General features: G+C 43.3%; 1 protein-coding gene across 2 annotated transcripts in view; it reads right to left on the bottom strand.

Annotated features, from left to right (window-relative positions):
* Positions 1–21,929, bottom strand: part of KIF3B (kinesin family member 3B) — a 38,207-nt gene extending 16,278 nt beyond the window's left edge. Inside the window, exons 1-3 of one of the 2 annotated variants that reach the window (XM_024742949.1) lie at positions 21,825–21,903; positions 20,506–20,629; positions 1–1,225 (exon numbers count right to left, since the gene is read on the bottom strand). The exon at positions 1–1,225 is cut by the window's left edge and continues 272 nt beyond it. In XM_024742949.1, the coding sequence (XP_024598717.1) occupies positions 1–1,159 (1,159 nt within the window). In that variant the 5' untranslated portion in view covers positions 1,160–1,225; positions 20,506–20,629; positions 21,825–21,903. Of the gene's footprint in view, positions 1,226–20,505; positions 20,630–21,824 lie in introns of both variants that reach the window. The other variant, XM_024742948.1, reaches the window with a different exon arrangement.
* Between the last annotated feature and the right edge of the window lie 3,468 nt (positions 21,930–25,397).

Here is a 25,397-nt window from a genome sequence, read left to right as displayed (position 1 = left end):
CACCTTCCCTCCGCTTCTCTCGCCTCTTCCTTCTGCCAATGGACCGTTTTTCTAGCTGGGCCTTGAGCCGAGCAATCTCTTCCTGGAATTCTCGAAGGAGGGCATCCTTAGGGTCCTCATTGACCCTTGGCTTGTTCTTAATGTTCTTGGCACGGTTGGCGTATCTCAGAGTGGTTAGAGTCTCTTCTACGTTGTACGAGGCAGGCCCCACGTTGGCCACCATCACAGTTTTAGCATTGCCACCGAGAGAATCTTGGAGGAGCCTGGTAAGCTTTGAGTCCCGATATGGAATGTGAGTGCTTTTGCCGTCCACCAGGGCAGAGATGACGTTACCCAAGGCTGAAAGGGACAGGTTGATCTTGGTAGCTTCCTTCAATCTTTCCCCTTGCGCACCGGTCTTGGCCTGCCGTTCGCTGCCAGCAAGATCTACAAGGTTCAATTTCCCTACCCGGATATGGTTTTCGCCATCGAGGCCCACCTCACTGCATTCGATGGTGATGACAAAAATTGCATGCGAACGGGAACTGTGCTCGTTCATGTTGGTAGCACCGACAGAACGGTTCTGGTTCCCCACATTCATCACGTGCTCTATTTCCTTCACGCTCTTGGTGACAAAGGAAGACAGGTCTTTCACGTACACTCCAGTGTCCGGCCTCTCCTTGAGCTCAAGCCTTTTGGTCTGATCCTTTGAGAGGAGATCTCGGATCTCCTCCTGGTAGATCTCTAAGTAAGAAGCCCTGACCAGGTACTGTTGATTCTGGGATCGAGAGATATGGGTGAAGATGTGATCAAAAGAGTTAGGGATGACCCCTCTTTTTTCAGGGTCACCCCGGACTCCTTCCATCGTGTAGGTTTTCCCAGTCCCAGTCTGTCCATAAGCAAAAATCGTCCCATTGAAACCCTGCAGGACGGAGTCCACCAGTGGTCGGAACGTCTCGTCGTAGAGTTCAAACTGCTTGGCGTTCCAGTCGTAGACGGCATCAAAGGTGAAGGTCTTGGGCATTTCATGGGCCACTCCCTTGGGGTTCTTCACCGACACCTGCCCCAGCTTCACATCCACATCCACCACCTTGTCGTACGAAGCAGCCTTTTCCTTGCCATTCATGGGCCGACAGCGAACCACCACCCGGACTGACTCTGAGCTTTTCAACTTTGACATGATGAGCTCTGACCGGGTCGATCGTAAGGGCTATGAATCCAAAATGAGTCTCACAATGCTAGGGTCCTATAGGAAAAACAAAACAGAGTAAGCAAGGACAGTACAGCTGTCACTGGGGGCTGCTGAAAAGCACATGACACACCCAGGTCCCCTCCATCTTGACAACCTTCCGACAGCTGCACTTAATAACCCCACTACATCGGATATTTCCTCATGGGATCTTAACCAGCTGCAGTGGGAAAAATAAAAGCACTAGTCCACCTATAGTGTTAACTAGCTTGTCCTCCCTTCAACTGATAGTTTATCTTATACTACAGGCTGAGGCAGCTGGAAACTTTATAAAAGCCTGGGTAATCTTACGTGCTGTGGAACTACTACAACCTCTGCACAGAGCCATTTGGAACTACCTATCTAAATTTAAAATGCACGTCCCTTTTGATCTGGCAGCTGTATTTCTAAGAATTTATCCTACAGATAGAAGGATATCTGTGTTGTGGCATCATCTGTGGTAGCAACAGATTTCAGGCAACCCCAATTCCCATCAAGAGGGGACTGATTAAATAAATTTAATATATTTAATATATACAAATCCTGGAATGCTGGGCAGTTACTAAAGAGAATGTGCTAACCTAAACGCAATCCTAAAAGAAGATATGTTGTTAAGTGAAAAACGCAGATGAGGAACAACATGTATAGTACAGTTTACATATGCGTGCTACAATGGAAGTATACATGTAAAAGTGGTAACAGTGGCAGCCTCAGCAGGGGAACTATGGGCCCCGATGACACTCAGAGGTCTAGAGAGAGGAAAATGACTTTTCACAACACAATTGTTTGTACTGTTTGAATTTCCTATCTTGTACTGATAATACTTTTCCATTCTAAAATCATCAACTATGGCTTGTGCAAAATGTATTCAAATAAACAACGATGTGGGGTAATACATTACAAAGAAAGCACTTATCCAATCAATAAATTTAATACAATTTGAATGCAAATACGAAAATAGATGTTAAGAAATTTTTAAATAAAACCAAAAACAGAACTCCATTTGGTGCTGAAAAACTCAGGGCGCAGAAGCAAGTATGATTAAATGGGTCCTTTGGGAAGGGGTAGGGAGCAAGCAGATCAGAGCAAAGCGGTACGTACGGGGACCTTAAACTCCCGAAAACCTCAGTGCAAGGGTTTTTAAAAAACAGGTAATTCACATGGTTCTTGACTCAAAAGGCCCTTTGGTGACAGGTCTCTCTCCTTTACCTGTTCTCCAGCCACCCAGTTCCCTGCTTACAAGGTGATATTAGATTTGTATCCTCCTGAACTAGTTTATGCATAACAAGCAAATACGTATTAATACATACTTACCCTCTCCCTTTTTACACAAGTGTAGTATGTTACACACAGTAATATGCAGTGTCCTGCATCTTGCTTTTTTTCATTAGACAACCTATCTTGGAGTTCGTTCCCCTCAGTAAATGCAGAGCTGCCTTATTCTTTATGACAGCAGCAAACTATCCCTCTGTATGGAAGCACCATTATTTATTTAACCCCTACCCTAGCACTTAAGCTGTTTCTGATATGTTACTGTGAAAAACCTAGGACCACATCCTTTCATGTGTGGGAAAATCTATCTGTAAGGATAAATTTCTAGAAGCGCAATTGCTGGATCACAGGATATACGCATTTGTAATTTTAGTAGCTACTTGAACAGTAATAACAGGATCCTTTTTAGTTGTGAGAATGACCTATTCTTTGCCAACAAAAGGTGGGAAAATGCGAAGCAGGGCTGGGCCGCTCTAGGTATACATGCTGCAAGTTAATAAATACAGAGTCAATATGTTCCTCCGTTGGTCTTTCATAAAAACATTGTTCTGCTGCTAAGCGCATGGAAACGTGAAAAGTTACTTTTCATACGTCTTCTAGTTGTTATATTAATAGAATAATGTTGTCTAGAATGCAGAACCGGAAGACCTCTTACCCTCTCTTCACCCATTTTCTGTAAAATCTGTAAAACAGGGGTAATTCTTTGTTTTGGATGCTTGTGAGACTAAAAGCCACTTACAAAGGTGGAAGTACTTTGTGAACTAATATAAAGCTGGATTAAAATTAACTAATACAGTTTCATCCGAAACCCTTGTCAAAGGGTCATTCCAGGGATTACTTAGTGAGCCCTAATTTTATGCATTAAAAAACAGAAAGGGGTGGGTGGGGAACGGGTCACTGGAGAGGATCAATTCTTTTACATTACATACCCGGGAAGAGGCCGAGCTGTCCAGCTTTTACCTATCAAAACAATGTGGCCCCAAGCCTGTTTAATAAAGAAAGCCTGCGGCAGGTTTTCTTGCAGATCTTGATGTTCAGGTGCTTCTGTTACAGCTGCATATATTTTTAAGCTCTCCAGAACAATAAAAACAAAGGAATGATAATGACCTACAATAATCTTAAAAATCTTTTAAAAAGAAGTAATTCCCAAAGCCTGAGTCCCCTTAATTTAATCTCCTTGATTTGGAACACAGAACACCATTTATTTTCTGAACTCACAGAGCTCGGCTGAGCTAGTCATGTACTACTGACATATTATTTCAGGAAGATGGACTAATTTAATTTCCTGCCACCAGGGCTTAAAATCTCGCTGTGGGTCCTCCTCAAAGGAGAAGGTTTTCTTGGAAGGATGCCCTGATTCTCTTTCTTTACTTTATTACCTTCCCTCTCCTTCTTCTGGTCAGTCTAATTACAGTGATAAATCTTTAAAGGAACTCACAGCATTGCCAGGAAAGAAGGAACCACAGGTCAGCAGTTCAGCATTTTTGTCCTGAATACTTTTTCTGCTAGAACTTGTCATCTCGATGTTAACAACCACTATTTGAATGGCTACTACACGAGAAAAATTGAGTCTTCCCCTAACTTCATCTCTTTTGTCCGCTGAGGAAATCAGTTGCACATTTCTCATGGCAGCCACTCTCTTCCAGAATCTTTGAGGACTTCCCTGGTGGCGCGGTGGTTAAGAATCCGCCTGCCAATGCAGTGGACACAGGTTTGAGCCCTGGTCCGGGAAGCAGCATGCCACGGAGCAACTAAGCCCGTGCGCCACAACTACTGAGCCCACACACCTAGAGCCCGCGAGCCACAACTACTGAGCCCACACACCTAGAGCCCGCGAGCCACAACTACTGAGCCCACGCACCTAGAGCCCCTACTCCACAACGGGAGAGGCCACTGCAACGACAAGCCCACGCACTGCAGTGAAGAGTAGCCCCCACTCGCTGTAACTGGAGAAGGCCTGCGCGCAGCAACAAAGACCCAACACAGCCAAAAATAAATAAATAAATAAATAATTTTATTTAAAAGAAAAAACTTACATGATTGGATTCACGCTCTCTCACCCTTGCTAGCTGTCATGGAGTCCACCTCAAATTCTAGAACCAGGTGCAGACTGGATGCTTAGTAACTACTGGCTTCCTATAGAGATTCTAGAACAGAGGTCACAGACTGATCACATTCTACCTGCCCCCTCTGCCCCAACTAGAGAAAGCCCGCATGCAGCAACGAAGATGCAAAAATAAATAAATAAATTAAAAAAGAGAGAGAGAGCGGTGTTGTTAAAAACAAAAAACAAAAAAAACCCCCCAGCAATTCCACGTCTATATTTGTGTATGTCCTGGTGAAAAACCTTTGCACCTGTGCACAAGGACACACAGACAAGGGTGCTTCCTGCAGCACTGTTAAAATAACAGAAAACTGGAAACAACCATCCATTTATAGAGGAACTGAAAAATAAAATGTGGTATACTCACATTACAGATAGTATACTATTCAGTAGTTCAAAGGGATAAATTAGAGCAGGGGTCAGCAAATGACAGCCCACAGGCCAAATCCAGTCCATGGCCTGTTTTAGTAAATAAAGTTTTATTGGAACACAACCATACCCCTTTGTTTACATATCATCTATGGCTGCTTTAGCTATAAAATAGCACAGCTGAGTAGCTGCAGCAGACAGTATGGCCCACAGAACATAAAATATTTACCACCTGATCTTTCACCAAAAAAGTGTGCCAACCCTGAATTAGAGTTATATATATTTACATGGATAAATAAATAGGTTGAGTGGAAAAGCAAGCTGCAGAGTGACGATTATGACTAAAAACTTAGAAAACAATATGGTGCTCAAGGATTTGCATTAATGTATACATAAGTATTCCCCCAAATGGGTAGAAGGATATACAACAATTTATGATAGTGGCTGTCCAAGTTGGGCAGGGTGAAATGTTAAGAATGGGACAATAAATGTGAAGAATTTTTCAATTTTATCTGTAATATTTTATCATTTCTCCTAAAAAGAGAAACAGGGAATGAGACTTGAAGCAAATAAGAGAAAATGTTAATAATTATCAATTCTGTTTCCTATATTTTTCTCTGAATGTTTACGATCTCTCAAAAAAGAAAAGAAAAAAGAAAACCAGCAATTTCACATTGAAACAGAAAAACCAGATTTTCTGCTTCTCTGGAATAATGGGAATATCTGACAGCCCAGGCCCCAGGTGGCAGCAATGGGAAGTGAGTGACGGCTGCCCCTCTAATGGGCCCGGCCACCCAATCCTCCCCAGCCCACACTCCCTACTGTCTCACACCCAGCATGCTCTGCTTATTTATACTGCCTGCCTGGCTCCTGTAGGCATCCCTGTCCATGACCAAATTCATGTATACATGATCTAATTGAGAAAGGCCTGCCATGTTAGTCCATCTCTTTTATTTTCTTTTCAATATTTATCTATTTATTTATTTATTTGGATGTGCTGGGTCTTAGTTGTGGCACGAGGGATCTTTGTTGCGGCATGCATGTGGGATCTAGTTCCCTGACCAGGGATCAAACCCGGGCCCCCTGCATTGGGAGCGTGGAGTCTTAACCACTGGACCACCAGGGAAGTCCTAGTGGACTTAAATGACATTCCTAGTGGACTTTAAATGACATTTAAAATGACATTTACCAAGGCTCTGTAATGACATGGAATATGCTTAGAATAAATGAAAAAGCAGTTTACAAAATTGAATGCATGCAATCACAATTGTATAAAAATAAGATACACATCAAAACATTAATGGTGGTCCACTTTGTGTGATGGGACTACATATAGGTGATTTCCCCTGCTCCTTCGACATTTCTATATTTTTCAAATTTTCTGTAACAAGCATGTGGTATCTTCAAACGGGAAAAAATAAAGGTCTGGCAATTCACCAGAAACATCCCTGCAGGGAGGAGCAATGTGCGGTCACACAAAGCACATACTAATGCATCTTTAATCAATGCACTCCAATGCAACGTCCTCTACGATCTGACCGAGCAACCACCTGCCAACTGCCTGGCCTAGAGTTCAAGGACTCAGAGTGTCTGAAAGGCAGCCCAAACTACGGATCACAGGGGCCATCAGGAAAGCAGCAACACTCAGGCAAGAAGATAAAAGTGACTCCCTATTAACCAGCCCAAACCAAGTCCCTGGGCAGGTTTCTCTAGGGGAAGCAGCTGTTTCTACTCTGTATCCAACTCATCACCATCAACACTACGTTCTTTCTCAACTGTTGCTAATTGTTTTGAAGTATCAGGACTCCTTGTCTGCAAACCCTGAACCAACACCAAGAGAGCAATTCCAACTCTGGGTCTTTGGTTCCCATGACGGTCAGCTATCAAAATGTGAATTACACAATTTTCAGAACAAGATTATTCATCTCCAGTTGAAAAAATAACATCACTGTCTGGAGAACTTTTAAAAGGACATGGAATGTGTGTTGAGGGACTAGTCCTATATTTGCTTCTATTTACATAAAATATATCTGAAGGGCTATGCAAGAGCCAGATAACAACACTGGCTGCCTGTAGGGAAAAGAGCTGGGTGGCTGAAGGCCAAGAGTATAAGGGAGGCTTTGCAGTGTATATCCTTTTATACCTCTTGAATCATGTAAATATATTACCTAGTCAGAAAAATCAAATTAGGGGAGAAAAAAGATGGAAAAAATCTGTAAAATCAACTACATCCAGGCGTTAAAACTCATTTTTCTCTTTTCATCTATCCACCATGAATATAATGTAATAAAATGTTTTAACTGATGAACAAAGGGTCCTAGTTGTAAAACTATTTGTCTTAACTTCATGGTAAAGCTTCATAAAAGAGCTTCTATGAGGTCTACAGCAATGGAAATCTTTAACTTTCTAATGTCAATGTAGCATGTCACATAGCCTCAGCCATAAAAGGCATTCAGAGCAAAGATGTCAAAATAACAGACTAATAAAATATAGTCTGGGGACTTCCCTGGGGGTCCAGTGGTTTAGACTTCGCCTTCCAATGTAGGGGGTGTGGGTTCGATCCCTGGCTGGGGAGCTAAGGTCCCACATGCCTCGCAGCCAAAGAGCCAAAACATAAAACAGAAGCAATACTGTAACAAATTCAATAAACACTTTAAAAACGGTCCCCATCAAAAAATAAATAAAATATATTTATTTTAGTGTAATATAGTGTAATAACAGGCACTGTTTATAAACACAGGTCATCTGTTTTTTGTAAGCCGAACACTTGTGTGAACAGTCTAAACACTTTCAAACTGTCTCTTAAGTACACATGAGCCACAGAATCTTAAACTGGCTCATATTATTTGAGGGCATCTGAGCAGTCAATATCAAAACACCGAAATGCAATACTCAAAATGTAATACTCCCTTGAAACAGCAACTCCATTTCTTGGAACTATTTTAAGGCCTTCAGTGAATAACTGAATACATGTGGAAGATGTATGTACACCTTTATGCTTATCTCAGCAGCATCTCTAACCACTTAAATACTCATTGATAAGGGATTGGTTAGATTATGACACATCTCTACAATGGGAAATTATGCAGTCATTAAGAATGGCAATATAGGGCTTCCCTGGTGGTGCAGAGGTTAAGAATCCGCCTGCCAATGCAGGGGACATGGGTTCGAGCCCTGGTTCGGGAAGATCCCACATGCCGCGGAGCAGCTAGATCCCACATGCCGCGGAGCAGCTAGATCCCACATGCCGCGGAGCAGCTAAGCCCGTGCGCCTAGAGCCCGTGCTCTGCAACAAAAGAAGCCACCACGATGAGAAGCCCACGCACCGCAACGAAGAGTAGCCCCCGCTCACTGCAAGTAGAGAAAGCCCGCACGCAACAACGAAGACCCAACGCAGCCAAAAATAAAATAAATGAAATAAATAAACATATAAAAAAAAAAAGAATGGCAATATACTTCTAAGTATTTACACATGGGAAGATGTTCATGATATTTTGTTGAGTGAAAAAAACAAGGCTACCAGGGACTTCTCTGGTGGTGCAGTGGTTAAGAATCTGCCTGCCAATGCAGGGTTCAATCCCTGGTCTGGGAAGATCCCACATGCCGCGAAGCAACTAAGCCCTTGTGCCACAACTACTGAGCCTACGTTCTAGAGCCTTCGAGCCACAACTACTGAGCCTGCATGACCCAACTACTGAAGCCTGCCTGCCCAGAGCCTGTGCTTTGCAACAAGAGAAGCCACTGCAATGAGAAGCCCGCACACCACAACAAAGAGTTTCCCCTGCTCGCTGCAACTAGAGAAAGCCCTCGCGCGGCAACGAAGACCCAACGCAGCCAAAAATAAATAAAATAAAATAAATTTATATTAAAAAAGCAGGCTACCAAACAGAAGATTTACTATGATGTGATTTATGTTTACATGTGTACATGCACAAGTGCAGAGAAAGTTGTGAATGAGACAGTGTAAAGTCATGATTCAAAGCATGAACTTTAGTATTATTCAACGCGTCAGCATTTGAATTTCTGCTCTGCCACTTAGCTATAAAATCCTGAGAAAGTTACATTAAGTCATAGTTTCTTCTACAAAATGGGATTAATAACAACACCTACCATAAAGAACTGTTCTAAGGATTATTAAGTAAGCTAATAAATGTTAAATGGTTAGCCTAGTGCAAGATGTGTAATAAACACTCAAGAAAGGCAAACAATATTGATCTCTGGGGGGTGAGCTTGCAAGTGATTGTTTTTGCTTTCTTTGGCCTTCTTCACAGGTGCATGTATTTTGTTTCTCACCATCAAGCAGGGGGATGGCAATAAAGCTATTTTTTCTTTGGGGAAAAAAGTCTAGTAACTTGGTTTCAGCTTACACATCTTAGGAAGACGGGCTACTTATCTGGAAAGAAACCTAGAAAGGTCACGGATAAGAAACATGAACAACTAAACGCCTGCTCTGAATTCAAATTGGCGCCAAGCACTCCCTGTCACTTGATGACCCCAACAGGCTACCAAAGAAAGCATTTAACTGATAAGGGGGGAAAAGAGGCAAAGAAATCCTATTTTGTGAAACATTCATAACATACATTCATAAAAAATATATTCAGGGCTCCCTGGTGGCTCAGTGGTTAAGAATCTGCCTGCCAATGCAGGGGACACAGGTTCGAGCCCTGATCCAGGAAGATCCCACATGCTGCGGAGCAACTAAGCCCGTGTGCCACAGCTACTGAGCCTGCACTTCAGAGCTTGAGCCACAACTACTGAGCCCAAGAGCCACAACTACTGAGCCCAGGTGCCACAACTACTGAAGCCCACGCACCTAGAGCTGGAGCTCTGCAACAAGAGAAGCCACCACAATGAGAAGCCAGCGCACCGCAACGGAGAGTAGCCCCCACTCGCCGCAACTAGGAAAAGCCCGCACGCCGCAATGAAGACCCAACCCAGCCAAAAATAAATTTAAAAAATAAATAAATTTATTTTTAAAAAAATATATATATATTCAAGTCTAGAGGATGCTAATTCAGAATCAATGTGGGTCTGGGGCTTTGTTGTATTCAATAGTCACAGCTCATAGTACATTAGGAACTTAATGTATATTCCTCTTCTAATCCTCAAAATCACCTTATGAGGAATAGTATTAGCCTTATTTTAAAAATAAGGATGGGAGGCTCAGAGAAATTAACTGGCTCAAGGTCACACAGCAATTAAATGGAACAGTCAGAATTCAAAACCAGGTTTGTCTTATTAAAAGACCCTAATTTAAACTTATTTTAAACGCACAAACACACACACATGTGTATACACGTGTGTATTAATATATGAATAGATTAAAACAATTCAAGTTGTACATACAGTGAACAGGTAAATCATCCCCCTATCCCTGGGGAGATACTCGAAGCATATGCAAGCATTAACGTATCTATATTGCTTCCCTACCTTTTTTTTTGTTTTTAAACTCAAGTTTAAGTATAGTATCACCATTCTCTATCTTACTTTATAGATCTTGGGGCACCCCCACCCCCACCCCCATCCCCACCTTTTAAGTAGCTGCCTAAATGCCATGGTACAGTTCTCTTGTAATGTATTTGATTAGTCCCCTGCTGAGGGAACCTCTGATAGTTTCTGGTCTTTGCTAGTGCAAACAATGCTGCAGTGAATATCCTGAACATATACCTTTAGCTACACACGAGGGTTCTCCGTAGGAGCTATTCCTGGATGTGTAAACACTACACGTGTTCCTTTTTGACAGAGGGCACCGCCCTACCCACTTCCCAGGCTGTACCATTTATCCTCCCACCAACAGTGCCCCGACTGCCCACACAACCCCAATGTCCGGGGCTCGTGCTCTGAACCACCACGAAGCTATGAAGCTGGAAGAACCTGCCTGTCAGGAACTTCTCATTCCATGTACTGATCCAGGAAAGAAATGAAATTGTTTCTCTGCTAAACATTTACACTCTGATGTCAGAGACTTAATCAACCACATACAACATTTGGCCCTTGAGTAGGGCCCTTTTTTGGATCTTGATTCAAACACACCGATTGTTAAAAATGTATGAGACCATCAAGGAAATTTGAACATTAAGGAATGTTAAGGAATTATTGTTACATTTTTAGGTGTGGAAATGGTATTTTTTAAAGAAGGTTCTTACTCTTAGAGACACAATTAAAAGCATTTTCATATAAAGTTTTTTTTAACATCTTTATTGGAGTATAATTGCTTTACATTGTTGTATTAGTTTCTGCTATATAACAAAGTGAATCAGCTGTATGTATACATATATCCCCATATCCCCTCCCTCTTGCATCTCCCTCCCACCCTCTCTGTCCCACCCCTCTAGGTGGTCATGAAGCACCGAGCTGATCTCCCTGTGCTATGCGGCTGCTTCCCACTAGCATATAAAGCTATATGCTGACTGGGACCAAAATAATCAGAGGTGAGGTGGGGTGGGATGAATAAGAGGTTATAAGTGAGACAGAACTGCCATGTGCTGCTAACTGCTGGAGCTGGGTAATGGGTCCATGGTTCATTACACTATTCCATTTTTATGTATGCTTGAAAGTTTCCAAGATGGGGGGGGGAAAAAAAGATTGCCCTCTGACCAATGCCTTTTAACTTTTAAGAAAATTTTAATTGTGGTTAAAAAAACCCCACATAATATAAAATGTACCCTCTTAACCGTTATTAAGTGTACAGTTCAGTAATGACAACGATATTTACATTGTTGTGTGACAGATCTCTAAAACTTTTTCATCTTGCTAAACTGAAACTCTATACCTATCAAATGGCAACTTCCCATTTCCCTGTCTCCCCAACCCCTGGAAACCACCATTCTACCTCAGGGTTCAGCCATGCTGTGTAGCATGCGACAAGATCTCTTTTTTTTAAGGCTAAATAACAACCTATTGTGTGTATGTACCACATTATCTTTATCCATTGATCTGTCCACAGACATCTGGGCTACTTGCACCTCTCATCTATTATGAATAACGCTGCGATGGATCACAGGTGTACTCAGTGACTTGTCCTTTGAATCAGACTGCCACGCAGCTGGGTAGAGAGCCACCGCAAATTCTACATTTAAAAGAGGGAGGTGGCCTGGAATAACAAAAAAGAGATTCAGGCACACCTGGGAACGAAACCCAGCCCAACTGTTCCCAGCTCTGGGACTCCAGGCAAGTTCCTTCAACCAGCTAAGCCTATATCCTCCTCTGCAAAATGGGACTACCACAAATGCCCTGCTCCTTGGGGCTGTGTGAGGATTAGAGGAGGACAAGCATGACAAGGCCTGGCCCACAAGAGGTGCTTCTGCCCTGACCCAATTTACAGGAGAAAGAAACCTGAGACTTGGAGAGAGAAGCAACATGGCACACTGAGTTCATCAGCAGCAAAGTAAGCAGGAACCAGGGCTACCGGGCTCCAAAGTTCACGGCGTTTTTCCACACCAGCGTGTCCCAAATGTCAGTCATCTGATTGTCTCTTCACAATTTCTGCCATATCCATACACCACCTGTACCATTATTTAGTTAAGATTTTGCTTTAAATCTACTTTAACACTTTTTTTTTTTTTTAATTTATTTTTTTGGCCATGCTGCATGGCTTGCAGGATCTCAGTTCCCTGACCAGGGACTGAAGCCAGGCCACAACAGTGAAAGCCCAGAATCGTAACCACTAGGCCACCAGGGAACTCCCAAATTTCTTTTTAACAGAAACTTCGTATGACTACCATGAATGGAAAACCAGTATCACTTGTTGTAAATAGAAGGTAACTGAAAATAAAGACAAACAACCATATTACTAAATTCGAACTAGATACTGTAGCTTACCTAAGGCCAGAGGCCTGATCTCTCTTGGTTAGAAAGCCAGTAGAAGGGTGAGATAGGGAGGGTGGGAGGAAGGCTCAAGAGGGAGGGGATATGGGGATATATGTATGCGTATGGCTGATTCACTTTGTTGTCTAACAGAAACTAACACAGTATTGCGAAGCAATTATACTCCAATAAAGATGTATTAAAAAAAAAAAAGAAACTAAGAAAGCCAGTTTAGCACATGTTAAGAAAGACTGGAACCAAACAAATACTCTCCTTGACATAGTCAAAAGAACCAAAAGAGTTTCAAAGGGAATAACTCTCACCGTGTCGTTCAACATAACTTAGGATGTTGTGTCTGAGTGTCAACTAAAATCTTCTGTTCCACCTGGTTTAGCTCCGCAATCTAAGGCCATCCATGTCCCCAAATCAAGAGTCCCGTTATCAAGATCCCTGGTGATTGGTGTGTACATGAATGTTGGAGAAGCTGCCCACATATGCTACCTTTATCGTAAACAGTTCCCAAAGTTGATCAAGCAGAATGTCCCATAAATCACAGAATTTGTTTCAGTAATATAACGAGTTAAATACATTTAAAAAAGTCCCCTGCCTGAAGTCCACCAGAACTGTCATGGTTCACTGTCCAGTTCCATAATGACATGCTCTCACAGCTCATTCAGTGCACAAAACTGATCATGTACATACAATATTCCTGGTTAATGTCACCAGCCAACAGTCTGTTCATAGAATGAAGGGTTTAAATGTTAAAGGCTCAGGTTCTGGGTCCTGCTCATAGGGAATTCTGTATCAAAAAGAAAAACAGATTAAGAAGCAGCAGCAAAGAAGGCGACAAAAACTATGAAAAGATACCTTATGGCTTGTGAATTATACCTCAATAAAGCTTTTTATTTTTTTTGAAGATATTTTCAGGGTCCTAATCAAATTTTAAGAAGGAAAATATACAGTTCTCCTTTTCAACTTTTTAAAGTTCTAACTTTCCGCAAACTAATTTATTTAGAATTGTTCTCTTATGAGGCTGAGAGGGAAGCAAAGATATTTACTACAGCACTATATGTGATTATAAAAAGCCAGAAACAACATCAATGCCCAATGCTAGGGAAAGTTTACTAGCTCATAATTACTAAACATGGGAAAATGGTTATGAAATGTTAGGTGAACATTTCCAAATGCAAAATGGGAGATACACTTTGAGAGCAACTACCTAAAAAGATAGCTGTGCAAGTGGACAAGTAAGCTGAAACTGAGTCAGGATACCCTTTGCACAGGTAATCCCTCTCCACCAAACTGCACTAATGTCTGCCTTTTCAACTTTATTTAGACACTACCTTGTTAAAAACATTATTTAAGGAGGCTGCCTTTATAATTAAAATTTTTTAACAATGAAAGGATCTAGTTTAAAGAAATCATCAGAAATGTAGACAAAAGTTTATGCAAAGAAAAAAAAAGTTTATGCTTTTTTTGCAAGATAATCTTCAAGATGTTCTCTGTAGCATTATTCATAGCATTTAAGTATTGAAACCTGCCTAAATGACAATGACTGGGGAAACAGGTAAGAACTGCACATTCATGAGATAAAATACATTTAGGAATATATTTTCCTTTGGACAGTAAGATGTTTTAACAGTAGTTATTTCTGAGTGAATCTTATTTAATCTTTTCAGGGTTTTCCTCAATGGAAATTATTTTTACAGTTAAAAAAAATTCTATTAAAAAATGCTGGCAATTGAAGAAGTAAGGAGGGAAAAATACTATATATTTCTTAGGCTAGAATCTGACCTGCTATTGCAGACCGTGCAAAACCAGTAACTATTTCCACCAAGAACTGTCTTCTTGCTGTTATCTTAAGTAACTTGAGCTGACATTTTGTCTTACCTGGATGGAATCTTTTATGATTTACTAGCTAGATTTCTTTGCTTAGGTTGCTGAAATGTGTTATAAAGTAATGGTTACTGCAGTCCCCTAAGCTGCTGGAGACAGTACTATGAGCTTTAGTTTCTGTGTAATTTATGTCACACACAAAAGCCCCAAAGCAAGCCCTTCCTGAAACCACTGCTGAAAGGGATGTTAAGGACCCCAGAGCGGGTAACAGCATGTCCAGTCTCAGCTCCCAGTGGTCTATTACAATCTCTATTTCACTTGGACTCACTTCCATTTATACACTATGTTCAAATATGACAAAATGCAACTGCTGCAAATATCTTGCCAAAAACTTAAAAATAAAACCACACCCACCACAATTATCACTGGTGCTCTAATGCAAACTATGATTTAAATAAATCAGCATACTAAAAAGATAGATCTGCCTGTGTGTGAAGAGCTCAGTGTCTGCTATCAGTGTGACAAAGTGAAGAGACACAACGTGTCACCAAGATTAACTGAAGCCTTAAACAAGAACATCCCAAGCTGCAATGCAGATGTGTGATGCTGATAAGATGAGCTGATTGCAACGATCTCTGACTGCCAAGAAACAGCTCTAAAAGCCCCACCCTGGAAGGCCTGGGAGAAAGCCCTGCATGAAGTCACCAAGGAAGAGGAAAATATTACCCAACTCAAAGCTGTCTTTCAGGCAGCACTGGAAGAGCCTTGGAAGATTATCCCACATCCTTATTTTGCCTATACAGACACTGAGGGCCAGAGAGGCTGAGTTACTTGCCTCGGGTCACACAGCAAGTGGCAGAATTGCTATTAAAATTCATGTCTCCACCCAGATCCCACTGCCTTTTCACACCAGAATTTCCTGTAGTGGCACAGGCCTTGACCAAGAAATTTTTCTAAGACTGCAGAGATAAGGGATGTTGAAGGGAAAATAATGAGCCCACGTGGCAGACAGGGAAAACCGAGGCTTGACAAAATTGAATCTTTTACAGATAAAAAAATGGGTAAAAATATTCTTTGGTGACAGAAGGTAGGGTAGTGGTCACCCTTCTGGAGGGAGGTGAGGAAGGCTTCTGGAGTGCTGCTAATGTTCTGTATCTTTTTTTTTTTTTTTTTTTTTTTTTTTTGCGGTACGCGGGCCTCTCACTGCCGTGGCCTCTCCCGTCGTGGAGCACAGGCTCCGGACGCGCAGGCCCAGCGGCCGTGGCTCACGGGCCCAGCCGCTCCGCGGCACGTGGGATCCTCCCGGACCGGGGCACGAACCCGCGTCTCCCGCATCGGCAGGCGGACTCCCAACCGCTGCGCCACCAGGGAAGCCCCATGTTCTATATCTTGATCTGGGTGGTGGTTTCATGGGTGAGTTCATTTTATGAAAATTCAACAAACTATACAGTTACAATCGTCTAATTTTCCTGCCTGTATCTTATCCCTCAATAAAAACATTACATTAAGAAAAGAAAAAAAAAAAACTGAATCTTTTGCAATTAGTCAGCAGGTGGCATAGGGCTTTAGCCACCCTCTCCTCACTGGTGCAGATGTTATCACCAGAATCAAGAAACAGTTCAGGGCCGAATGACTCAGAATACAAGCTCTCAGTTCCTACCTGCTTCATGTTTCAGCCCTGAGTTAGAGCTAAGAAGGATGAGAGGTAGCCTATCTCACAAATCAGATTATCTATTTGTTGCCTATCAGTGAAGTAACTGACACCCATAGTTATGTTAAAATACCTCAAGGGTTTTTCCCCTGATTTCTTCAAACATTCTATGAAGTCAGTTTTCTTCATCAGCCTTTAAAGTTATTTACCCAGATACAGAAGAGAAAGAAAGGCTTTTGACAAGGTGTCAGGGATGTACTGCCCACCTGCAGAACAGATGAACAAGTGAGTGGTAAGAAGAGCGATGGACCTGGAATCAGACCTGGGTAAGTTATTTGACTTTTCTGTGCCTCTACTTTCCTCTTCTGGAAAATGGGATTCATAACAGTCCTCATGTTACAGGGTTGCTGTGAGGACTAAATGAGACGACATGTGTAAAGTGCTGAAAACAGTGCTTGGCTCAATAAATGTTAGCTATTTCTATTACAGGCAGACCTCGGAGATACTGCAGGTTTGGTGCCAGACCACCATAATCAAGCAAATCTTGCAATAAAGCAGGTCACACAAATTTTTTGGTTTCCCAGCGCATATATAAGTAATGTTTACACTATACTGTAGTCTACTGAGTGTGCAAGAGTATTATGTCTAAAGAAACAATGTACATTAATTAATGTACACTAATTAAAAAATACTTTATTGCTAAAAAATGCATCATCTGACAACGCAGGGTTGCCATAAACCTTCAAATTGTAAAAAAAAAATGCAGTACTTGTGAACCACGGTAAAAAAAAAGGTAAGCCTGTACTTTTATTATCATTATCTTTGGCAAGTCCTAGTTTTGCTACTTATTACCAAAGGAGTACATCTCAAGCTTTAATGTACTCAGGAAACACCCGGGGGTCTTGGTAAAATGCAGACTGGCTTATTATATCTAGACTTAGACTCTGCATTTCTAACAAGCTCTCAGGGCACATGGGTGCCTCAGTCATGCAGAACACACTTTGAGTGGCAAGGATCTTCCGAACCCAGCACCTATCGGGTGCTTCATATTACTGACCAAAATGAACGACGCCTCAGTAGCTCAATGCTTCATCTGTAAACTGGGGATAATACATATGCCACGTGATCTCAACTGACTGAACATCAGTACACAAGAATGCACAGGAAAGAGCATTCTAAACTGCAAACAAAGCTACACAAGCAGAGGTGGTAGGATTATCAGTCTTGCTATTCGCAATGCTGAATTTACAACATTGGGAAGCCTAAATTTACAGGGGCAATTACTAGCATACGTTAAAAGAAGGCGCGAATTCCCTAGCTAGAATTCTAGCAAGAACACAACAGCTTCTCCAGGGATTCCCAAATCAAAAGCTCTGAAACTTTAGAAATGTCATTCGATGGCCAAGAAAGAACCACTTTGGCAGGGAGAGCGTGGCCATTTGAGGCACTAAGCTTCAAGAGTGATTCCTTTCTCTCTCGCAGAGATGGCCAGCCTCCTCCCAGCTTTCATCAGCCAAGATCTCAAGTCAGGACAGCAATGCCAACAGCATGAGACAGATGGGCACTGCCCTGGCAGAGCCCACACCTGTCACTCCACTAGCTGGCAAAGAGCCAGACTTCGAGAAAAGCAGGGCTTCCGGATGTCCAAGATGGAGGCTTCAAAAAGATGTACCTGGCTATCTTCCTGCAGTATAAGCAGGGATCTCCTCCCCAGAGGCTATAAGTATGAAGTTTACACCTGTGCCTCTCCTCCAAGGGTTCACAGGGAACCAGAGCTAATTCTTCCACACAGGGCACCTTACCAAAAAGTTCTCTCATCATTTTAGAGGCAGATGGCACCACCACCATCTACCTAATTGATCAGGCCAAAAACCCAAGAGACGTCTCTGATTCCTCTACCTCTTCCCCTCAACCACCATCCTGCTGGTTTCACCTCCATGACACATCCCCAATCCATCCTCTTGTACCATCTCCACTGTCACCACCCTAGAAAGCCGCCATCACCTCTCACCTGGCCTCCTAACTACTCTCCTGCCTGCCATTCTTACACCCCTTAAAATTCACTGGACACAGGGGCCAAAGTGATGTTTTTAAAAAACAAAAAACAGATCACATCACTCCCCTTCTTAAAGCCTTCAATGCCTTCCCATTGCCTTTGGAATAAAGTCCCACCTCCTCACTCTAGTCCACAGGCCGTAGATGACTTGAGGCCTCACCCCCAGCCCAGCCCCCACTTGGCCATCTCACCATTCTCCCCTCCCCGCACCCCAGCCCACCTGCTCCAGCTGCTCTGAGCCTTCTTTCAGTTCCCAGAACTTACTAAGCTTATTCCCACCTGAGAGCCTTTACTTTTGCTGTTCCTTCTGCCATATTCTCAAATGTTTGGCCCCTTTCTGGCAGCAAGTCTCAGCAAAAATGTCACCCCCTCAGAGTGGCCTTCTCAGACCACCCAATTAATTGGCAGCATCCCCATGGGGAAGTCACTCTCCATCACATCACTGTTTTATTGTTTGCACAGTACTTATTTCCATCCGAGTGACCTTGTTCATTTATTGGTCTATTTTTCCGCCGCTGCCACTAGAATGGAAGCTGCACGAGAGCAAGGACCTCACCTACCTCTCTACCATCATATCCCTAGGCTAGAACTGGGCCTGACACATACCAGGTGTTCAGCAAATGCTGAATGAATGAAACTGAGCCAGTAGAGGTAAAAGCTCTGAGCTTGGGGTCAGAACACCTGGAGGTCACTATGAAATGGGCCACCTACTAGCAGCCTGGCCTGTCTTACCTCAGGTCCCTTGACTGTAAAATGCGAATCTCAATCTGCACCTTCCCTTCCTTGCAGGGTTACCGATAGACTAAGTGAGTAAAGACACGTTTAAGCATTTTTGTAAACCATCAAGGCACCATAAAGAGAGCACCGTATTATTAGCCAGCATAAGAGAATGCTCTTTCTTAGGGACCCATAAATCAGTGGATGAAAGGGCTCAGAGAGCAAGCCAAGGCTTCTAGCCCAGGCACCCAACAGAAGCATGAGGACACGAGAGATGTGAATCCGAAGCTTTACTCTGAGGAGGGCAAACACAAGATATGGATTCATTTAAAGACATCAAATTCATTTCAAATGCTAGTAATAGGGCTTCCCTGGTGGTGCGGTGGTTGGGAGTCCGCCTGCAGATGCAGGGGACACGGGTTCGTGTCCCGGTCCGGGAAGATCCCACATGCCGCAGAGCGGCTTGGACCCGTGAGCCATGGCCGATGGGCCTGTGCGTCCGGAGCCTGTGCTCCGCAATGGGAGAGGCCACAGCAGTGAGAGGCCCGTGTACGGCAAAAAAAAAAAAAAAAAAAAAAAAAAAAAAATGCTAGTAATATGCAAATTAAGCTCTGAGGTCGTTGAAGAATGTGGAGTTGGGGCTGATCTCCACATGCTCCACTGTGCTTGGCATAAAGGGATTTAGTAAACATTTACTGAACTGGGGGTCGGACTACCAAACCTGGAATCCTATCATCAGCTTTCATTTTTCTTTGCAACCCATTCTGGCATGGGATTACAGGTTCCTGGGGCAACTCTGTAATACTGACATTTATGACATTTATATAATACTATGACAGCTACTGTTTCATGCATGCAATGACCCTGTGAGGTTGACAGACCTGGTATCATCAGCACATGCTTTAATTTATTCATTCACCAATCATAAATAGAATATAAAGTATAATACAGGTGCTAAGTTAAGCCCGAATAACAATAATGTTTACCAAACATGCCAGGCACTTTACATGTATTAGGTGCAAATAAATCCTCATAACAGCCATATATAGTAGATACTATTATTATCTCCCTTTTACAAATGATGAAACTATAGCACAAAGAGATGAAGTAAAATTACTCAGTGGCATGCAGCTTGGAAGTGGCAGAGTCAAGATTTGAACCCAGGCAGCCTGATTCCATGCTTTTAAACCACCAGCCTACCAGCCTACCAATCAGGGCCTACCAGCCTACTCCTCTCACTTTAAAGAGGAGGGGGCATGGGGACAGAAAAGCCCCTTGTAAACATTCCAACTTTGTTTTGAGGTCCCCACTTTGGATGGTATCTATTTAAATGAAGCTTTATGTAAGATCTTGTTTCCTTGCCAGTGGAAGAAAAGCCTCTAGCCAAAGCAGTCAGAAGGAACAAAAGAAGACCCTTGTGGCTTTGTAACAGCTACTGCTGAGAAATCAGAGATATCAGGGTACAGGGAAGAAAATACAGGATTTACCTGGAAATGTGTCCAGCTCCATCACTTAATAGGTATAAAATTCTTAGGCAAGTCATTCACTTTTCTTAACCTCAGTTTCCTCATCTTCGAAATGGGGATGACATCACCACCTACCTGGCAAAGTCTATGTGAAGATTAAATGAGATAATATACCTGAAAAGTGCTTCTTAATCATATACAGTTGACCCTCAGTATTTGTAGGGGATTCCAGGAGCCCCCTTGGATACCAAAATCCACGGATGCTCAAGTCCCTTATATATAAAGGTGAAGTATATACCTTCCTTGAAAAAAAATCCACATCCACACAGTTCAAACCTGTGTTGTTCAAGGGCCAACCAGACTTGTAAATAGCTATTACTGTTTCAAGCACTTCTCAAAAGACATAAAGATAACTCTTTGTCTTCTGGAAAGGTCAACAAGGCCTAAGTAGAAAATAAAACCATAACCTCAAACAACTACAAGGACTTGACCCCAGGGTTTCCCTCACCAGGACTACTTTGCAGAAGTCCACACCACTTCCCTTTCTCTGAGCAGAATGAAGAAGTAAAACTGAGGGTGGGGGGGATGTCAACAGGGGGAGGAATATCCAATGAGCTGGTGAACTGCACACCTAAATCCTACCTGTCTCAAAGTCAACCCCTCCAGGAAGTCTTACCCAAACCACCCCTCATGCCTCATAATAGCTTGCTGAGCACTTACTATGTGCCAAGCTACCTGACATACCCATCTTACTGGATTCCCACAGTGGTTCATTAACGCATTTTACAGATAAAGAAAAGAAGGCTCAAGGAGATTAACTTGCCCAAGGCCACACAGTTACTAAGTGGAGACGCAAAGTCTCAAATTCAGACACTCGGACTTAAAGTTGGACTCTTGGTCCTTCTCCTCCCCATTTAAGGCACTTTCAACATACACCTCTCATAATCTAACCACTCTGAGCAGCAAGTGATAGGACCCCATTGTGCCAAAAGGTCAACTGAGGCCAAGAGGGGAAGGGACTTGTCCAAGGTCACACAGCGAGCCAGGGGCAGCGCTGAGGTTTGGACCCCAAGCTTTCGCTTCCCCGCCTCCCTCCCGAGCTGGGTCCCAGACTCCGACCCCTCGCCGCCGGGTCTGGGGGTCGGGCCGCACCCCTGCCCGGGGGAGGAGGGGCGAGGTCGCCCGGACTGCCTGAAGATGCCCAGGAGGCAGGGCAGAAGATGCTCCCGCTCCCGGAGCAGCAAAGCCAGTCGGTGGTGCTGCCCCGGGCCTTCGGGAAGATCCCAGGCGGCGGAAGGATCGGCCCTGCCCGGCGGTCGTTCGCATCGTCGCCGACTCACCTGCAGCCCGAGCCGAACGCGGGCGGCGGCGGCAGCGGCGGCTGGGGCGGCTGCAAACCGTGGGCTCAGCCATTCCCCGCTGCCCCGGATGGGGAGAGACCGAGGCCGCTCACTTCCTTAGCAACCCGGCTCGGCGACCTACTTCCTTAGCAACCAGTGTCAATTTCAATAACTTTATTGGGACACGAGCGGCGGACATGGAGAGCCGGGCGAGCCAGGCGGGGAAGGGCCGGGCCAGGTATTGGCGCTTAGTAGGTATCCAGCCAGCAGTCTTCGGTCCTTTCACCCATCTAAGGGGGTATGAGACGAGCGCGACATGGCCTGACAACCACCTGCTAGTATCTCGTGCCTCGGTTTCCCCATCTGTAAAATGGAACGCACTAGCTTGGTTGCGCCATTTGACCTTTCCTAAAGCGCTTTCACATCTCAAATTGCTGAGATAGCTCCCATTTAGGGCCCACTCGGTGACTCAACCAAAAATTTAGGAATCATTTCTGTCCCTTCCCTCTCTTTCACTCCGCCCACCCAGCCCCCACATCCAATCAGTCACCATGTCCCTTAGAGTACTCCTCAAATATTTCTCCTATCCACCTCTCTTCATCTCCAGGGCCACCACATCAGGCCAGGCAGAGCTCCCCTCACCTCTAGCCTGCCTGCCTTCTCTTTGCTCTGCTTCTACTCTGTTGTCCAGCCCTGACCTGTCAATCTATTTTCCACAAGGTGGCCAAAATGATCATTTTAAAACATAAAACAGATCGTGTCACATTCTGCTTAACACCATTTAATGGACTCCCACTGCTTTTAAAGTCAAACCCAAAGCCCTTACTGCTTTCTACAAAATCAATAAAACTCTGTTCCACCCCCATTGGCCTGGAAGGCCAGGTTCCATACCCGCTCCCCCCAAGAACTTGACCTGCTGTTACCCACTATGCAGAAGCTCCTGAGAGCAGGATCCCTTTATTCCTGGTTACATCTGCCACTCTTGGTCCATAGTAGGTGCTCAGTAAATATGTGTTGAATGAATGAATACCTGGAATGCTCTTCCCCACCCCCCAGCCCCTACTTTTGCCTAGTGTGGTAGATATTGCTACTTACTACCCCACATTTTTTTTCTGGCTCCTGAACACACAACTAGACTACATTTCCCAGCCTTAACCTGTGGTTCAGACCAAGTTCTGGCCAATTCAATGTGAATATGTGCCATTCTCAGGCCTAGCCCATAAAAACTTCTCATATAATTGTTCATACTGTCTCTGCTTTAATGTGAAGGACTTTAAAGGACTTTGCCTTAAAGTGAAGGACTTCAAGGCCCTAGGAGATGGCTGAGTTGCAAGGTGGAAGGAATCTGGATCAATGAGACACCCCTTAGAGGACAGCTGTCCCAAACTGGACAAGAAAATAAACTTTTATTGGACTCTGCTATTGAGACGAGGAGGCTTTTTGTTATAGCAGTTAGCTGGCCCCAACTAAGATACCTGACTTTGAATCATCCCTTGGGTCCTCATTTACTTCCCTTCACCTGTTAACCCACCCTACTTCCCTACCCAGCATTATTCAATATAGTTAAATCAATGAATCATGTTTACCCTATAATAACTACAAATTTTGTTTCTACTGAACCAAATAATGTGTGTTTATGTTTATTTCTTCCACACCTTTTGGTATTTTTTGAAATTGATAATTACCTCGATTTTTTTTCCATTTTCCTTAGTTTTCTTTGTAGCTATTATTTTTTTTTCTAAATGATCAACAAATCTTTCTGTCTTGAACTTCTCTTAGAAGTTGTATTTAATGGACTGTGCTTCTGATTTTCTCATTGTTTTTCTCTTATTTTCCCTCTTTGCGGCTTTTTTGTTCTACTCTCTGGGAGATTTCCTCAACCTTAGCATCCATTTCTTCTATGGAAAGATTCTGGGCTTACCTTTCAGTCATCAGTATTCCTCTCTGCAGACACTAGTCAAAACTTCCTCCTCCTGTTAAGTCAGTTAGTACTTCCCCTTCTGTCTCTGTCTGCCAAAAGTTTGCTGAAATCTCTGCACTGCTAATGTCTCCCTCCTGTTCTATCCACATTATGGGCTGATACATTTTTTATTTCTTACTGTCATATAAGCAGGATTCAAGGAGAAAAAAATAAATACATGTCATGTATTCCAGGCCAATCAATACACCATGTTTAACTAGATGTCTTTATTACTTTAAATTTTAAAAAACAGGCACATAAAGGGGTATAAACAGCTAGTTCAGATAAAGGGTATAGAAAACATGGCTTTTAAACATATGAAAAGATGCTCTACTCACTCATATTAAAGGAAATGAAAATTGAAATAACGTTGAAATTTTTTTCACTTATCAGGAAGAAAAAACCTTTTATAAGGCACTGTTGATGAGAGTCTGGTCTTGATTCTGTCCTTAGTAAGCTGTATAAAACTGCGTAGATTAGTGGTAGTAGTGTAGATTTAGTAGAAGTGTAGGGCGATCAATTCATCCTTGTTTGCACAGAACTTTCCCTGTTTTCGAATCAGTCAGAAGTCCCATCTCCCAAGAAAACCTTAGCTGGGCAAACCAGGATGGCTGGTCATCCTAGTATGGGAGGGTAACACTTTGATATATTACCAGTATTTTTCCATTTTCCACCCAACTTAGACATTGAAGCATTTATTTCTCAAGGAAGAGTTGTTTCAGGAGAAAGATAGGGAAAGGACTTTCTGAGTTCCAAAATCCTGGAGAGGGGACTCAGGACATGGAGGAAGTCTCGAGAAGTCAGAGCAGGGCTTCCAACCTCCAGTTCTGGAGATTTGCTCATTTGAGTGAGAAGAGATATGGTGAGAATGCAACAGTGGGGAAAGAGGCCAGCGGGGCTGGGACAAGGGGTCCTGATATGGAGAGATCATGTGAACCACAGCAGAGACCCCTTCCCCCAGAGCAAACTCCAGCCTAGAAACAATCTGATCTAATTCCAGTGAGCGCCATTGTGTCGGTTCATTATAAGCAACAGTAACCAACTCTGACTGATGACAGCAGAAACAATGTATTAAGTGAGAAGTTCAAAAATCATCAGGAAATTTCTAGAAGTGTCCAGGAATGACAAGACCAGGTCATGTGAGACCACGTACTGCTGAGCTAGTCTGGTGAGGACATCAGATGCCCAGTCTTCACCACAGACATCTGGCCATGAGCACTGTCTCAGCATCATTCTCACCCACCCTCCCCATGAGGATTCCCTGCAGTCCCAGCTTCTTTGTGACCCAAGCTCTGATTGGTCAAGTCTGACTCACATGTCCATCTCATACCTGCAGTGGAAACTATAAAGGCAAACATCTGGCTTTTTGGCTTCTGTGGTGGGAGAAGACCCTGCCTTCATTTACAAAGTGAGAATTCCTTGAATGTAAGAAAAAGGGGTTCTGTTGTTAGGCAAGAAAAAAATCCCATTATAACCAGACATCCCTTTGCCAAGGAGCTCCGTCCATCCTCCTCCTCCTCATTGTCACTCAGTGAGGACACCTCAGCAGCAACCATGTCACCCAGTGGCCACCCAGCTGGAATGAAGCCCACTGTGTCATGAAATTTTGCTCA

The sequence above is a fragment of the Neophocaena asiaeorientalis genome, unplaced genomic scaffold (genome assembly GCF_003031525.2).
Source record: "Neophocaena asiaeorientalis asiaeorientalis breed wild unplaced genomic scaffold, Neophocaena_asiaeorientalis_V1.1 scaffold82, whole genome shotgun sequence".
NCBI lineage: Eukaryota > Metazoa > Chordata > Mammalia > Artiodactyla > Phocoenidae > Neophocaena > Neophocaena asiaeorientalis.
The sequence above is the reverse complement of the archived record's forward strand: the minus strand, read 5'-3'. Positions and strand labels throughout refer to the sequence as shown.